We start from the raw sequence: 18023 nt of genomic DNA, 5'->3' as shown, positions 1-18023 counted from the left end.
GTGAACCAGACAGTCTGCACATGATGCAGTGAACAAGAAAAGCCAGGATAACAGAAAGCGATGCCTTCAAACAAAGCCTGAAATGACAGGGACGAGGACGGCTGAGGCTACGGAAACAACTCAGAGGGAGGCAGCCACAGCTCCAGCTATGGCCTCCTGATGAGGAAGGGACACCGGAGCCTTCCCAAGAGACAAGCCAGCCACCCTGATAAAAAGACTATGGACTCAACCCAAGGTCAAGCCGTGAGGATTTCTGACTCACTCATTTAGTTGACCTACGCTTGATGACCTAACACAGACACACATGGACTCTAGAATTCTGTATCCCCGAGACTGCAGTTCTGCTATGCAGACAGCAGGAGGCACTGCTAGACCTGCTAGAGTGACATGCAGCTCACGTAGAGTGCATGCTTAGCATGTGAAGCTGTCCTAGTGCCTCAAAAGGAAACAGCAGAACTAAAACAGAATGCAGGCTTTGTAACTTGGTTCCTCCAAAATATGCACAGCCTGACTTTGCAGCAAGAGAACACTATCTGAACATGCATACATACACACACGTACAAACACAACACACACATAATACACATACATACACATACATATATACACACATACACATGTACACACACACACACACACGTATGTATTTACAGACCATCACGCTAATGTTGATTTCTTGTTTTTTTGTTTTATAAAAGCTGCTACTTACTTGGTCAAAGACATAAAGCTTCTTTTAAATTCATATATGCACACACACACACACACACACACACACACACACAGTCTCTTCTAACCTGTATGGGCTCCTGCACTCACATGGGGCATAGATATATACTTAGGCACACATACATACACATAAAATAATATAAAAACATACAGAGCTTTTCACACAGCTTACAAATGGCAGCTCACATTACATGAATGTGCATATGTTGTGGTACATAATGCCTTCCATCTGAGAACTTCTGGCACATGTATGCGTGTGGACTTTGTGTATGAGTGTGTGGACTCCTCAGGGTGACTTTAAGTGTCCTCTGCCTTGCTCTTCACCATATGTACTGAGGAAGATTCTCTTGCTGGGCCACAACTCTGCTCATCTGACTAGTCACATGGACTGCGGGCAGGCCACCACACCCACCGGGGATCGGAACACCAGTGCTCACGCTCACCGGTAAAGGGCTTAACTCACCCACCTATCTCCCCATCCCTCCAAGGCACGTCTAATAAAATAATGCTTACATCACACCCGGATACAAAGCAAGCCGGGCACGGGCACCCACACCTGCCACAGGCGACAGCACGTCTTTGTGACGAGCCGCAGGCGACAGCCCTTACCGGCTCTTCACCCCTTCTACACCTCGTCAGCCTCCTCGCTGCTTTACTGTCCTTGTTGCTGTGAGGACGGGGTGTACTGTCTGAGGCTGCCCTGAGTGACAGGACTGCAGACATGCTCTCTATCACCTCCTTCAAAAACTCCCTTAGCCCACTTTCAAAAACAAATGTAACTGAGAATCCTCCCACTTCTTAAATAGAAAAAAAATGATAGAGTTAAAATGTGAAATTTTCTTTGAGCTGGGTTATTTATATATTTTACCAACCTCACTATGAATAAACTTGAGTACACTGCTTAGTCAAATGGGACATGTGACCAAACCAAACAACATTCACACAAGCCCAAAAAAGAAAGTGACTCAAAGCTTCCAGTGATGTTCTGTGGCCACATTCTCCAAAGTTCTCAGTCGTTCTGTTTAACCACAGGCACCACTCGAAATGTTGGGCATGCACTGTCTCAGGGAGATTGATCTCGTTTTTCAAATGAAGGAATAAAAGGCATGCAACATTCAATTATCAAGTGGCTGGGTATAATTGTGGTTTAAGTTGGACATTACTACCTCATCCAACTTGGAATGAGAAACAAAGCTTGTTTGTATCTAACCTTTCAGTAACTAGTTACTAGTTTTTCTCAGAGAAAAATCAGCCAACCCTCAGCTGAAACCCTTTTGGCTGTTTAAGCATAGGCACCTCTGACTCTCATGAGTGTCTGCCCAAGCTGAGTCACTATTTGTAAGGTAAAATGGGCATTACTAGCTAAGGGTTAGACCAGAGACTGCCATCAGGTACTTCTCTTCCATGGCTGCGGCCGGTTAATGGCAACATGTTACGCTGTCCAAGTCTTGGGGAAACTGCAGATGACCACGAGTTCACAGTGACACAGTTTCGCGCATGTCAGTCAGGACACACGACACTCACTCCCTGTGTGAAGGACCCCACCAGATGTTCTTAAAGTCTGATGACCACACTTGGGTAATTTTATAACAGAAAAAAAGATTATACTAAATAGAAAACTAAAACGTATGCTTTCAGTTATCGTCAGTTAGCCAGCAGGAGGGTGTGGTGAGGATGCGGATAGCATCTTAAAAAGCATAAATGAAAGGAGGATAAGGCAGGGTAAGATTTTTGGGAAAAAGTGGTTTTCTTATGTGTGCACATGTGTGTGGCCACATGTGGCATGGCATGTATATGGAGGTCAGAGGACAGTCACCAAAACCACACTTGGTCATCAGGTATGCACCACGAGGAGGCAAACACCCTCGCCTGCTGAGCCATCACCAGTCTAATCACGTAATTCGCACTATGTGACAGAGGCGGCTGTGGGCACTGGATTCATAGGCACGATTTTACTTACATGACACCGGGCAAGTGCAAACTGTAAAACAGGAAAACCGAGCCAGGCTTGAGAGCGTGCATCTTTAATCCCAGCACTCAGACAGGACGACACAGGGGGATCAAGAGTTCAAGGCTCACTTAAGACCAGCCAGAGTCACACAGACCCTTTCTTAAAAAACAAAACATAGAGCCACACAAAAAACAAGAAAATAGGATAGGTAGGAGAAGGCAATACAGGAAGAGATGTTCACAAGAGAAGACTGTTATGCCCCAAGAGACACCACCAAGGAGCCGACTCACTGGGGCAAACGCACAAGGTTTAGTGTTAAGTTACCACCTCGGCAGGGACCCTGTCCAGCAAACTGGCACAGCAGCTTCAGGAAAAGGGTTCCTGGCCTCAATTGTAAGGGGTTTTTAAAGGAAAAAAATCGCAAGCAGGGTGGTACGTGCCTTGGCTGTTCAGGATTGGGTAACAGTAGGTGATCTTTGGATTCACAGACATGGGGGCTAGGGGAATTTCAAAATCATTACTAACAGTTGCCCACAAGGACAGTTGTGGCGAGATGATGTTATTTATCAAAATTAGTCACTGTCTTATCACCCCGATGGGGTCACTCTGTCCGGGGTGGGCACAGTTTGGGTGCTCTTTGGGAGCACTGTTTATGGTTTCTTGGCTGGAGCTGAATCAGCCTTGTGCCGCAGGGAATTTCTTAAGGAAGCTTTTTGTGAGGATGGAGTTAACGTTAGCATACTGCACGTAACAAAGTTTTAGCAACTAAACTACTATTGTTTTAACTTAATTAAGCTATACTTTTAAATGCCAAAGGTAGGGCTGCAAGCTCAGCCATGGCTCGCTCTCCCCCTCAGGTGGCCCACCTGTTACTCCAGCTCTAGGCTCTCCACACCCTTTCTGGCCTCTGCAGGCACCCACACCCACACCCACACACATACACATACACACACACACACACACACACACACACACACACACACACACACAAATAAAAATAAGATAAACACTTAAAAACAAAAGGCTACAGCAGTGTTTCTTTGCCTTTAGGGTTGGGTGATGAACCCAGGGCCTTGGGCATGGCAGACAAAATGCTCCACCAGCAAGCTATAACTCTGGCCTACCTAGAATTAACAACAAAAGTATTTTAATTTGAACTTGTTTTAGAAAAATTACAATGTAATAACTAAACAAATTTCACACTAAAAAGTAGGCTGTTAATTTAGCACAGAGAAGAGTATCAGTTATACAGCTAAAATAAAACCATTGTAGATCTCTGAATAGTCTGAATGTTTTCATGAAATGTGATAACATCATTCTAGAAATGACCACGTGTTAGCCAAAAACATCACAATTCAGTGAACTTTGCCCATTCTTTTATTTATTTATTTATTATGTTTACAACGTTCTGCCTGCACATATGCCTTTAGGCCAGTAAAGGACAACAGATCTCATTACAGAGGGTTGAGAGCCACCATGTGGTTGCTGGGAATTGAACTCAGGACCTCTGCAAGAGCAGTCAGTGCCCTTAACCTCTGAGCCATCTCTCCAGCCCTGAGCTTTGCCCATTCTTTACACACACATGCATGCATGCACACACAGAGACAGACCAGACAGAAGACACAGACACACAGACACACACACATGCTTGCGCAGACTCTCTCTGAAGGCATATGTATTGAAGGCTTCTCCCTAGCCCATGGAGCCAGTGGGAAGTGGTCATATTCTTAAGGGACTATCAGGACTCTCTGATTTCTCTTTGCTTCCCTGACACAATGTGGCGAGTGGGCCTCCTCCAACCTCAGGCTCATACCACAATGTACTGTGCTACCACAGACCCCAACAGCACGGCCAAGCGACCACAGACTGAAGCCAGGAAAGCTCACACCTGCACCCAGGGGTATTCGTTGTTTTCCGTGCTGTGATGTGTGATGGTCTGAAAGATAAAGGCCCCTGCAGGCCCAGAAGTTTAAGTGTCTGGTTGCCAGTTAGTGGAACCGTTTGGGAAGGATTAGGAGGTGTGGCCTAGTTGGAGGAGGTGTGTCACTGGAAGCAGGCTTTGAGGTTTCAAAAGCCCACACCAGGCCCTGTGTGTTTGTGTTTGTGTGTGTGTGTGTGTGTGTGTGTCTGTCTGTCTGTCTGTCTCTGCCACTGTTGCATCGCCGTGTCTGCCCGCCTGCTAGCATGCTTCCTGCCATGATGATGGACTCGTGCTCTGAACTGTAAGTGAGCCCCAATTAAATGTTTTCTTTTAAAAGTTGCTTGGTCGTGGCGTCTCTTCACAGCAGTACAACAGTGACTCAGATGCTGCCCCAGATGCCTGACAAAAAGCACCTTGAGGAGGAGTTCCTTCTGGCTCACCACGGTAGCATCGGCATGATGACAGCTCTGAGGCAACTAGGACACCTTACCTCACAACTCAGTGGGGAAGGAGCAGGGGGAGGAGAGGCTCCTGGCCTCCTCCTTTTCCTCCTATTCTGTCTGGGCCCCCAGTCTCCAGGGTGGGTCTCCCCTCTTCAGCTAGTCCCCTGGAGACGCCCTCAAAGACATGCCCGGAAGTATATGTCTCGTTACTAACAGGTGACTCCAAACCCAACCATCACACCACATAAACTGATCATCTGAGGTAGTTTGTCATGTTTTGGAAAGCTAACAGATCACAGTAGACATGAGATTGTTCCAGATTTTTATATATATTTTGGTTTTTTGAGACAGAGTTTCTCTGTAGGTTTGGAGGCTGTCCTGGAACTCTCTTTGAAGACCAGGCTGGCTTCAAACTCACAAAGATCTTCTGCCTCTGCCTCCCAAGTGCTGGGATTAAAAGCATGTGCCACCAATGCCCGGCCCCCTCAACTATCTTAACAGTCCTAAAACTTCTTTTTCTAAAAGCAGCAAAACAGTAAGGACTTAGTCACTAGCAGCATCTGTACTATGGCTTTCCATTCACGCAGGGTGACTGTACCCACTTGGCAAGGCTGTGCACCAAGACAACATTTGCTCGTTGATGTTTGAAGCAAGACTTCCTCACAGTCAAAGCACAGACTAAACATTTATATAGGGACCACCCTATGACTAGCAACTAGTAGGAGTAGCTGGGATGACTGCACACTTCCCTGACTGCTTGCAACCATCCTTGTAAAAATATTTACATGGCTATGACCGTCCAGGGAAACACTTTTTATATTTAGTTATTCATGAACACAGAGGCCTAAACATAGGCAAATGTCCTAATACCCTAACAGCCTGTCATTTCAGCAGTATAGATGTTGTTCAAACCAAACTAACAAAAGAAAATCTAAGTTCCCTAAGGACATCTTGTTTTAAAGCTCTATAGTATAATTTTCTGGTTTTTTGTTTTGAATGCTGCTGGGGATTGGACCTAGAGCTTTTCACAATAGGTAAGCTCTCAGTGGCTAAGTGACACATCCCTAGACCATGTCTTCGTCTTTTATTTAATTATTATTATTTTTAGTATTTCATGTGTATTATTTTTAGTATTGCCTGTGTGTATGTCCGCATACCATGTGTGTACTTGGTGCTCACGGAGACAAAAAAGAGAGGACCAGATCCCTGGGATCTCAGTACAGACGACTGCTGTGAGGACTACGTGGTGCTGGGAATCAAGCCCGGGCTCCTGTTTGTAGTTCTCAGCTACTTCTCCAGCCTGCCTGCTGCCTTGCTCCCCACCTTGACAGACATGAACTCACCCTCTGAACCGTAAGCAGGCCTCCAATCAAATGCTGTCCCTTATAAGAGTTCCTGTGGTCTCCTCACGGCAACAGAACACTAGGACAGGTGTTATACTAAAAGCTTCAAAAATAAACAACTAACAGTTACTCTTAGGAAATAAGGAATGAATTGGTAACAGACTTCTAAGCAGTGATGTGGGATCCCAGTAGGTAATAAAGAAATGGCATTAAAACATTAGATTCTGCCGGGCGGTGGTGGCGCATGCCCTTAATCCTAGCAGTCGGGAGGCAGAGGCAGGCGGATCACTGTGAATTCGAGGCTGGGCAGGACTGACAGCCTCCAAAACAATACAGAGAAACCCTGTCTCGTAAAAACCAAAAAAAAAAAAAAAAAAAAAAAAACCATTAGATTCTATACCCAGGAAAGCATCACGCAGGCACACAATCAGTCTATTTTCAGGGATATAGGACCTAGAAGGTTACTTCCCACACAGCCTATCTGAGGACTTAAGGCACAAAAGTTACAACAAGATGAATGCGTTTTCTAAATGACAAAACTCAAGAAACAGTGACAGCTCAGGAATACACTAATTCGAGGTCTGTCCAGGAACAGTGACAGCTCGGGAATACACTAATTCCAAGTCTGTCCAGGAACAGTGACAGCTCGGGAATACACTAACTCGAAGTCTGTCCAGGAACAGTGACAGCTCGGGAATACACTAACTCGAAGTCTGTCCAGGAACAGTGACAGCTCGGGAATACACTAACTCGAAGTCTGTCCAAGATGCTTCTCAGCTACGGAGCATCAGCTGAGCCTGGAAATACCACAGCCAAACGTTCCCCGGGGAAGCAACACACATCAAGACTTTAGAATAGTACAGGTGCTACTGACTAATGAGGACAGATAATGAAAGAGTCACTCAAGAAGGGAAGTGTGCCCTGTGTGAATGTGGAGTCAGTGCTAACATAATCACTGAGGGAACCCTATTTACTGACTGTCAGCTTCAGAGTACACTTGTGAACACGGTGTGGAGGGCTTACACAGAAAGCAACTACACAGCTCCAAGTACCAGGCCCTGCTCACAATACCCCCTTGATGTCAGTCACACCGGCACACAGGGAGGCTTTATCCCTCTTTAACACACAGGAAACTAAGGCATCGAAAGACACACTCACTTGTCCAACATTGTAAATCCAGGTAACAGATGACAGGGATTAAATGTGGACAGTCTGGATCCAGAATTCATGATCCTTTTATTTAGCGTGTGTGTGTGTGTGTGTGTGTGTGTGTGTGTGTGTATGTATGTATGTGTAGGTTGGGGTTAACTTTTTTGGAAGCTGATTCTCTTTCCTCCACGTGGGTCCCGGGGATTGAACTCAGGTCATCAGCCCTGGTTTGCAGCCTGACTCCTCTATGTGACATCCTTGGCCTTCATTCTGATCTTTAAAGGATATTTTTTGACACATCAATAGCTCGTTTCTCTCTAGAACTGCACAGAACCAGAAGAAACTGAGACCACTTAGGCACTGTTCACTGCACAGCTAAGACGCCACTCACCAGCTCCCTCCATTGCTGCTCCTCCATTAGGAGGCAGGACTTACATGCCTCCCTCCTACGGAGGTGTGGCTGTGATTGGTAGAAATAGCACCCTAACCTCTAATGCAATACAGCGTTTTAGCTTCCTCACGTGGACACACACCTTGAAGACCACAGGCATTGTGATAAAGATTCTGGCCAGCTTCAAGCTACCTTGTTGGAGAGAAAATAAGTTTGGGAGTCAGGAAGAGGGAGAGACACAGCTACATGGGACACAGAGAGATGCGGAGAAAGGGCGGGCAGGAAAGACTCCTCACACAAAGGCTCTGAGCGGTGGTTCTCAACCTTCCTAACACTGCGACCCTTCAACACAGCTCCTCCTGTTGTGGTGACCCCACCATGAAATTATTTTCCTTGCTACTTCATAACTGTAACTGTGTTACCATTGCAATATACATACCTGATATGTGACCCCCTATGAAAATGGGGTCAAGCCCCACAGGCTGAGAATCACTGCTATAGGGGAAAGGGGAGAAGTGAGGAACATTTCTACAGCATTCTAAGTCCCAGCGGTGGTGTTTCCATTGAGTCTCAGCTTTTCAGACTAGGTTCTAGTAACAACTAGTTACACGTAGCTATTTAAATAAGTCAAAGTGAATACAATTTGAAAATCAACCTTACAGGGCTGGAGAGAGGGCTCAGAAGTTAAGAGCACTGGCTGTTCTTCCAGAGGTCCTGAGTTCGATTCCCAGCACCCACACAATGGCTCACAACCATCTACAGTGAGATCTGGTGCCCTCTTCTGGCCTGCAGGTGTACATGCAGGTAGAATACTGTATACATAATAAATACACCTTAAAGAAAGAAAAAGAAAATCGATCTTTCAACCAACACCCTGCAGGGCTCAGTCACGTGTAGTCCTACATGGTGTTGTGGCCTCCACTTGAGGCCTTGCCTGGCTACAGAAATCAGCCAGGTCAAGCTCCGTGTCCCTCATGGCCAGGAGTCTCTCATGGGCTCTGCGGAGTCTCCATTGCACTAGGTTCCCACCTCACCCCGAAAGCCCCCCAATTTCAGTCATGTCTCCCCATATTCTCCACCCCTAAGTTGACCCTCCTGTTCCCAACCCCAGCCACTCCAAGTCACCCGTTCCTTGGAGATCAGGGATAACAGGAACATACCTAAACACAATAAATGCAATATACAGCAAGCCTATAGCCAACATCAAACTGAATGGAGGGAAACCCAAAGCGATCCCACTAAATCAGGGACAAGACAAGGCTGTCCCCTCTTCATATCTACTCAATTCAGTACCCAAGGTTCTAGTAGAACAACAAGACAAGTGGAGGAGATCAAGGGACACAAGCTGGAAAGAGAGAAGCCAGCATGTCTGTTTACAGACGACAGAAGACTACACATCAGGGAGCTGGAAAACACTTCCAGAAAAGTATCTGGGTACAAATTAATTCACAAAATTCAGCAACCTTCCTATATACAAATGACAAAGGGACTGAGAAAGAAATCAGGGAAACAGCACCTTTCACAACAGCCTCAAACAACTTAAAATATCTTGGGGTAACTCTAACCAACAGAGTGAAAGACTTATATGATAATAACTTCACTTTTGTAGAAAGAAATTGAAGAAGATATCAGAAAATGGGAAGATATCCCATGTTCATGGATTTGTAGGATTAATGTAGTAAAAATGGCCACCCTACTCAAAGTAATCTATAGATTCAATGCAATCCCCATCAAAATTCCAAAGCAATACTTCACAGATCTTAAAGGGGTGATTTTTCAAGTTCTTACGGAAACACACACACACATACACAAAACACAGATAGCTTAGACAATACTGACTAATAAAAGAACTGTTGGAAGTATCACCATCCTCAATTTCAAGGTATATTACTGAGCTATAGTAATAAAAACAGCATGGTACTGGGGTAAAAAAACAGACACACTGATAAATGGAATAGAACTGAAGACCTAGTCGGGCGGTGGTGGCGCACACCTTTAATCCCAGCACTTGGGAGGCAGAGGCAGGTGGATCTCTGCGTTGGAGACCAGCCTGGTCTACAAGAGCTAGTTCCAGGACAGCCTCCAAAGCCACAGAGAAACCCTGTCTCGAAAAACCAAAAGAAAAAAAAGAAGAAAAACAACAACCCAATTAAAAAATGAGGTATAGCTCTAACCAGAGGGTTCTCAATAGAGGACTCCCAAATAGCCGAGAAACACTTAAAAGAAATGTTCAACATTCTTAGTCATCAGGGAAATGCAAATCAAAACCACTTCTGAGATCCCATCTTACAGGAGCTCAGGAGCTTTGTTGGCCTGGAGCAAGAGCACTTCCTCATTGGTGAGGGGAGTGCAGACTTGTCTGGCCACTATGGAAATCAGTGAGGTGGCTTCTCAGGAAGACGGGAATCCATCTACCTCAAGACTCTTGGGCATTTTAAAGAATGCTTCGTCCTAACCACAGAGACACTTGTCAACCACGTTCATTTCTGCTCTATTTATAACAGCCAGGTTTTGGATAAAGAAAATATGATTTTTAAAAAACTTGTTTGTTTATTTGGTTTTTTGAGATAGGATTTCTCTGTGTAGTTTTGTAGACCAGGCTGGCCTCAAACTCACAGATAACCACCTGCCTCTGCCTCCAGAGTGCGCGCCCCTCCCCCGCCCGGTCTAGCAATACATTTATACAATGGAGTTATTACTCAGCTGGTTAAAAAAATGAACTTCACAGGTAAATGAATGGAACTTGAAAAACTCACCCTGAGTGAGTTAATCTAGACACAGAAAGACAAATCAGAGAGGCTTCCTCCTGCAACAGGTGGGAGCACATACAGAGACCTCAGACGCTCAGCCCTAACTCGTGTGTGTGTGTGTGTCTGCGTGCACGCACGTGTGCACGCGTGTTGTAGGTGCACGTGTGTGGTGTTTGTGTGCAGGCTAGAGGAGGACATCAGGTATCATGCCTGTCATTCTCTGCCTTACTCCATCTAGACAGGGTCTTTAACTAAACCTGGAGCTAGGCTAGTGGCCACCAAGCCCCAGGAAGCTGTCTCCACAGCCCTGATCATTTCCAAGGATGTTTTGAAGTATGAACAGAGAGGAATAATGCACCATTCATCCATAGTTAGCACAGCTGCTGTCTTTATTTTGGCTGTTTTTCTATGCCATTTTCACCTTAGCTCTGTGCTAATTTTGGGCCAATCCCCATATTGTTTTATCCATAGTTCTAATCTGCATTATGTGTGTACATGAATGGAAGTATGTATATACGTATGTGTATAAGTATATTATGTATGCATAGGCATGTGTATGTATACGTGTATATGTGTATGTATGTGTATGTGGGTGTATGTATGTATATAAGTGTATTGTGTATGTATGTATAAGCATGTGTATGTATATATGGATATGTGTGTACGTGTATGTATGTGTATTAGTATGTATGTATGCTTAGGCATGTGCAGGCATGTATGCATATGTGTGTATGTATATGTATGTACATGTATAAGCGTATTGTGTATGTATAGGCATGTGTATGTATGTATGGATATATATAAGTGTATACATGTATGAAAAGGCCATGTGTATGCATGCATATGTGTATGTATATGTATGTACATGTATAAGCGTATTGTGTATGTATAGGCATGTGTATGTATGTATGGATATATATAAGTGTATACATGTATGAAAAGGCCATGTGTATGCATGCATATGTGTATGTATATGTATGTACATGTATGTATGTATATGTGTGTACATGTATGTATGTATGTATGTGTATAAGTGTATTATGTATGTATAGGCATGGATATTTGTGTATGTGTATGTATGTACGTGTATAAGCATATTATGTATGTATAGGCATGTGTATATATGTATAGAAGTGTTTATGTATGTGTATGCATGTATGCATAGGCATGTGTATGCATGCATATGTGTATGTATATGTATGTGTATAAGTGTATTATGCATGCATAGGCATGTGTATGTATGTATATGTGTATACGTGTATGTATGTTTATAAGTGTATTATGTATGTATAGGCATGTGTATGTGTATAAGCATGTGTATGTATGCATATGTGTGTATGTGTATGTATAAGTGTATTATGTATGTATGGGCATGTGTATGTATGTGTATAAGTGTGTGTATGTATGAATATGTGTGTATGTGTAGATGGGTCAGCCTTGTGTGTTGGTACTCAGGAGTTCCTGTTTTTTGTATGTGTATGTATGTACGTGTATGTTTTTTAAGACAGGGTAACTCCCTGACACTTGAGGCTTGGTGACAGGGTAGGCTGGCAGCCGGTAATATCTTTGTCCCCAGTGCTGGGACTGCAAGCACATGTCACCACGCCCGGCTTTTTACATGTATGCTGGAAGTGGAACTCGGATCCTCATACTTACATGCTAAGTGCTTACTAAGCCAACCCTTGGCCCCCAAGAAGTTTTTAACATAGCTTTTCAGCCAGTATCCTAATGTAAGCAGGACTCCACTATGGCCTCTGCGTCAGCTCCAGCCTCCAGGTTCCCGCCCTGTGAGTTCCTGTGCTGGCCTCCTTCCTGGACGAACAGTGACGTGGAAGTGTGAGCCACATAAACCTTTTCTTCCCCAACTTTCTTTTGGTCCTGGTGTTTCGTTACAGCAACAGTGACCCTAACTAAGACACCTGACATGACATTAGGAGTCAGGAACTGTCAAAGATGCTGCTGAGTTCCTCCTCTGCTGGCCATGTGCACTACACACACACACACACACACACACACACACACACACACACACACACACACACACCTACAACACACATACACATGTGCACACACAACACACACATGTGCATCTACAACACACATGTATACACATACACACATGTGCACACACAACACACACACCTACAACACATGTACCTACAAGGGCACACATGTGCACCCATAACACACACCACATGACATAAAAAGTTAAAATTGGCTAATAACAAATGTCTCTAGTTAAATGTTTTGATTTGAAAGGCAAAGTAAGGGTTCTATCAGAGTATGAGATCAACATAACTAAAATTCCAGTTACCCATGCAAAGGAGGAAAACGTCAGGGATAGACACACAACCTTTGATCTACAAAAACACTTATGGCTGCTCTCTCGAGCGAGAATGACAGAGTCATCACTCACACTCTACAAGGAACGCTAACACAGTCTGTGCCACTCATCCTAAGAGTGCAACCTAGAAGGCTCAAAACGCTAATATTTCCTGAACACTAACACTAACACGACATCACAAGTGGAAAATTCCACATTGACAGAAATGCTAAAAATACTGTATAAGGTCACCCTCAGGCAAGGCAAGGCATACATGAAACATAAATATATTTTGTCTTTAGATTGGGTCCCATTACCAAGGTACCTGAATACACACAAACACACACAATCACACACAATCACACACACACACACACACACTCTCTTTTGACAGTAAACACTTCACACAAGCAATATTCACCCTGTACACACAGTTATTAGATTAGGCCACAGTCAGTACCTAGAATGGAGGCTACAAAAGACAGATGTCTCAGGGGAAGACTGCTGTTGGGATGGGAAGAGAGAGAAGCTATGGAATTTGTCACCAACCATCACAACGACATGGAGAATAAGCAGTACGTACAGTGAAAAATTCACGGGCTATGGAGTCAAAAACAGACCAAATCCCACGGCTATTTCATAGCTACATGAACCTCACCAAGAGACTTACATCTCAGGAAAATGAAAGGTAACTACGTTGGTTGCCTGGCTTCTATTGGAAAGGACAATTTTCAAATACCTGGAAGGAGATTCTATAATCCCAGACAACAATCTGGTGCAACCTTGAGAGTGACCTGACCCAGAACCTGCCAACCACGCTGCTTACCAGACCCGTGTCTTTTGCCTCAGGTTGCTAGGTTTTGATATAATCTGTAACACAGCAACCCCAAAAATAATATGTTATATGTAATAATTTGTCTATTAATTGATAGGCTAAAAGTTTTCTAAATATAGTTATTAAGGCTCCGCCGTATAGACTAGATTATAGAGACCAGCATGCCCGTCACGTACAGTGGCACGCTTACGCAGCAGATCAGCACACTCCAGACTGAACGTCTTGAACACAACCATGGATGGATGGAAGAGAGCAATGGAGATAAGAATCTCAAGCTCAGCACCGGCCCAATGCTCAGACCATACACAGTGGCTTGGATTTATTCCACAGTGTCTCCCGTTGACAGCGCGTTTCCATACCAGCAAAAGCCCTCTAATCCTACCTGAATGACAGCGCGTTTCCACGCCAGCAAAAGCCCCTTTAATCCTACCTGAATAAGGCACTTGCTCACATCGCTGGCACAGAGAGCTTTGTTGCAGGTCTGTGACACAGGGACACACACCAGGAACACCAGGGAGGCTAGGGTTAGCACAACACAGTGTGACTTCATGGTTCTTCACAGGAACCCTCGGTAACTACCAGGAAGCTAAAAACAAAACCAAACACACAAAACTTTAATTCAAAGGCAAATGGTAGGTCACAAAAGCAAACAAATAAGAAACTTCATAAGCCAAGAATTAGTTGCTTGTGTCAAAATCCCTGAGGGATCATCTGAAGGTCATTCTCAAAGATTAAACACTCAAACATCTGGGCTTGGGTGGCCATCTTTATTAAAGAAATCTAGAGCACTACTCAGACACGGGGAGGATGAAAATTACGGTCAATATGGCTAAAGCGATTGGAAGCACACTGCAACTATTTAAACTTGAGCTTCAGATTCTATTCCAATTCAATTTCAGTTACTTAGACTCCTAGAAGAATTGCCAGGCACAGCGCCTTTAAATCCCAGCACTTGGGAGGCAGAAACAGATGGATCTCTGTATTTTCAAGATCAGCCAGAGTTACCTAGAGACACGCTATCTCAAAAAAAAATTACACATCTATAATAAAAATTATATGCATATATTTTTTCTTTTAAGGGAATTCCTTTTTACTATTAAAAAATGTTATGTGCATGTGTGTGCATGTATGCACCCCTCCGTCCTGGTGCTACTTGGAGGCCACAGACGGTGTAGTATTCCGGAGCTGGACTTACAGGCTGTTTCGGCCTGCCCGACGTGGGTGTTGGGAACTGAACTCGGAGCTGGAAAGATGGCTCAGCGGTTAGCCGTATGCACTGCAATTACAGAAGAGGAGTCTAGTTCCCAGAACCCATCTGGAGCTGGGGCAACCCACAATCCCCTGTGAGCTGAAGCATCTGACTTCCTGGGACAGCTGCGTGCGCGTGCGCGCGCACGCACACACACACCCCACACCCCTAAAAACAACAGAAGCACACTTTAAAAACATCAGTACTGTATTTTTTTGTTTGTTTGTTTTTTACGAGACAGGGTTTCTCTGTATTCTGGAGGCTGTCGGTCCAGCCCAGCCTCGAACTCAGAGATCCGCCTGCCTCTGCCTCCGGAGTGCTGGGATTAAAGGCGTGCGCCACCACCGCCCGGCCAGTACTGTGTTTTCCCACACCTTCTGAATTCTCCGGGTATGCGTGCACGTGTGCTGTTGGAGGTGGAACCTCGAGCCTCACATGCATGGGTCACGATTTCTACCACAAATTACACCTCCAGCTCCGATTTTAAAAATGCTAGCATCAAAACAAAATCCGTACATGAAAAATTACCCTAATGACTATGTCATTTTGTCAATAAATACTTCGGGGGGAGGGGAGGGATGGAATCCACAACCATTCACATAAATGTACCAACAACGAATGCCAGTAAATTATTAATTGTATTAAGAACTGTGGGTAAATGTGAAGATATTCTTTTTGCTAGCACAAAGATTCTTCCATTATTAAGAAGGTATCAGAGCACAAAAAGAAAATAAAGGGAGGAGCACCAACACAAATTTTCATAGGGTTATGATTGCGGGTGGGCGAGGTGGCTGGCCAACCTTCTTCTGCGCCTCAAACTCATAAAAGTCGTGCTCTGACATACACACCATGGCACAGGTGCGCAGGCGCGCGCGCACACACACGAATAATAATAAAGTAAAAGCTTACAAGGTGTAATTTAAGGCTAAACCACAAATTCCCAATGCAACCAATTAAAACGAGTATTAGCTGGGCCTGGTGACACGTGCCTGTAACCCCCAGCATTTGGCAAACAGGGCGGGAGGAAAACGGACTTCCAAATTAAATAAATTAAAAAATAAAGATAAGCATAAGGGGCTGGAGAGACGATGACCTGGTGTTTTTGAGAACGCTTGCCGCTCCTGTCGGGAGACCCGAGTTCGGTTCCCAGCACCCCACACCTGGCAGCTCGGGCAGCTCCAACGCCCTCTTCTGGGCCCCTAAGCAGCACCAGGACGGAAGCGTGCATGCTCGCACGGGCACGCACAAGAAGACGTTTTGTTCCTAAACAACGGAGACAAATCCCCCTCCAAACGGTAGGACACACTTCTGATGTCGGGAGGGTTAAAAAAAAAAAAAAAAAAAAGGCGGAGGTCGCCGGCGCGGCCTCTCCGCACCGGGCACGACTCAGTTCCGAAACAGAAAGTCGGGGTCGGCGCCGCTGACCGCGGGCGCAGCACCGTCGGCCGGGGACCGTTAGGAGCCCCATTTCCTCGCTCGCTCCCCCCGCCGACCCAGCCCGCAGCCGCCGACCCACCGCGGGGACACACAGGCGGCCCCGGCTTCCGCCGCCGTCCGCCGCCGTCCTCCCGGGAGCCAGGTGACCGCCGCGCGCCTCGCAGGGCGGGAGGGAGGGGCGTCGAGCACCGGACCCGGGGTCCCGGAGGCGGCGAGCACCGCGGCCCTTTGTCCCCGCCGCTCGGGCCTCCCGGCACCCGCTCCCCCCGCCGAGCGCCGCGGCCTGGCCTCCGAGCCCCGCTCGCTCGTCCTCCCGCCCGCCCGCGCTCACCGTGGCCACGGCCTCCTCCCGCCGGCCGAGCTTCCGAGCAGCTCCCGCGAGCCCCGGCGCCGCTACCACGCAGGCCCGCCCGCTCCCCCGCCGCTCCCCGCTCGCTCGCCCGCCCGCCCCCAGGCCCCCGCCCGCAGGCCACGCCCCCGGAGCCCGGGCGGGCCACGCCCTCGAGACCACGCCCCCAGGTGTGTGCGCTCGCCCTGGCGCGGAGCCGGGGCCCCGCCCGCGAGCCTCTGGTCGGCTGCCACCTGTTGGACGGCTCGCCTCTGGCTCCAGCAGGAGGGCGTTTGTTTTCGCCACCCCTTCTAGCAGAGCCCGGCTGCGCTGTCCCCCGCCACGGGTGTAAGGGAGGAGGCACGGGGCCAGAGGAGGGCGATAGGGCTGACGCCTGACTCAAGAGGCGAGGCTCACGAAGAATTTCTGAATCCTGGGAGCTCCTGGGGCTGCCCTTAAGTCAAAACTGGGAGAGGGCAGCGATGAATCCTGGCAGGGGAAGGTCGCTAGGTCTAGGGGGTTGGGGGGTGGGGGGAGAACCAACCGGAAGCCTCAGATGGAAAGGGAGGGTCCCAGCAATGCTGGCTTGACCAGGCATTTCGTCCTGTATTTTAGGGACATGGGGCTTATCCCACCAGTAGCACATAAAGAAAGGCAATCTACAATTTCATTTAGCCTTTTTCCCGCCGCCCAGGAAATTGCTTTTCCAGCAATATTCCAGAGCCGTTTGTCTTGGAGCCCACAGGACCCTCTCACTTTAGAACGGCCTAGTGTCAAACCCTTAACCTAGGAAGTGTCTTAGATGCTTTCCCCTCTCCTCGGTTTACCAGAGAGCCGCACAACGGAAACAGGCCATTGACTGAGAATAGAAATAGGCTATTAGCTAAGAAGTGGCCCATATCGTTATTTCATTTTTGTAAGGTATAGGCTTGTTTTTTTAAATCGTGGATTGAGGAGATGGCTAGGTTGGTAAAGTGTCTGCCACGCAAGCTTGAGGACCTGGTTCAGATCCATAGTGTCCGTGTAAAAGCCAGGCACAGCAGTTGAAGAATGAATCCCCGCCCTGGGCGGAGGTGGAGACTGCAGGAGCTCACTGAAGTTCCTGGTGCAGTGAGAAACCCTGTCTAGAAACAAAGAAGCCATCCAGGGTGGCTCAGCCGGTACCAAGCATTGCCAT

General features: G+C 46.4%; 1 protein-coding gene across 2 annotated transcripts in view; it reads right to left on the bottom strand.

The window, feature by feature from the left end:
• Nucleotides 1-16938, bottom strand: part of Twsg1 (twisted gastrulation BMP signaling modulator 1) — a 29098-nt gene extending 12160 nt beyond the window's left edge. The window contains exons 1-2 of one of the 2 annotated variants that reach the window (XM_005077164.4): nt 16850-16938; nt 14263-14418 (exon numbers count right to left, since the gene is read on the bottom strand). In XM_005077164.4, coding sequence (XP_005077221.1) covers nt 14263-14382 — 120 coding nt within the window. In that variant the 5' untranslated portion in view covers nt 14383-14418; nt 16850-16938. Of the gene's footprint in view, nt 1-14262; nt 14419-16597; nt 16756-16849 lie in introns of those variants that run through there. The other variant, XM_040752922.1, reaches the window with a different exon arrangement.
• Between the last annotated feature and the right edge of the window lie 1085 nt (nt 16939-18023).

Source organism: Mesocricetus auratus, unplaced genomic scaffold, assembly GCF_017639785.1.
Source record: "Mesocricetus auratus isolate SY011 unplaced genomic scaffold, BCM_Maur_2.0 Super-Scaffold_100010, whole genome shotgun sequence".
Taxonomy (NCBI): domain Eukaryota; kingdom Metazoa; phylum Chordata; class Mammalia; order Rodentia; family Cricetidae; genus Mesocricetus; species Mesocricetus auratus.
Note: the sequence above shows the minus strand (reverse complement) of the source record. Positions and strands in the feature narration are given on the sequence as shown.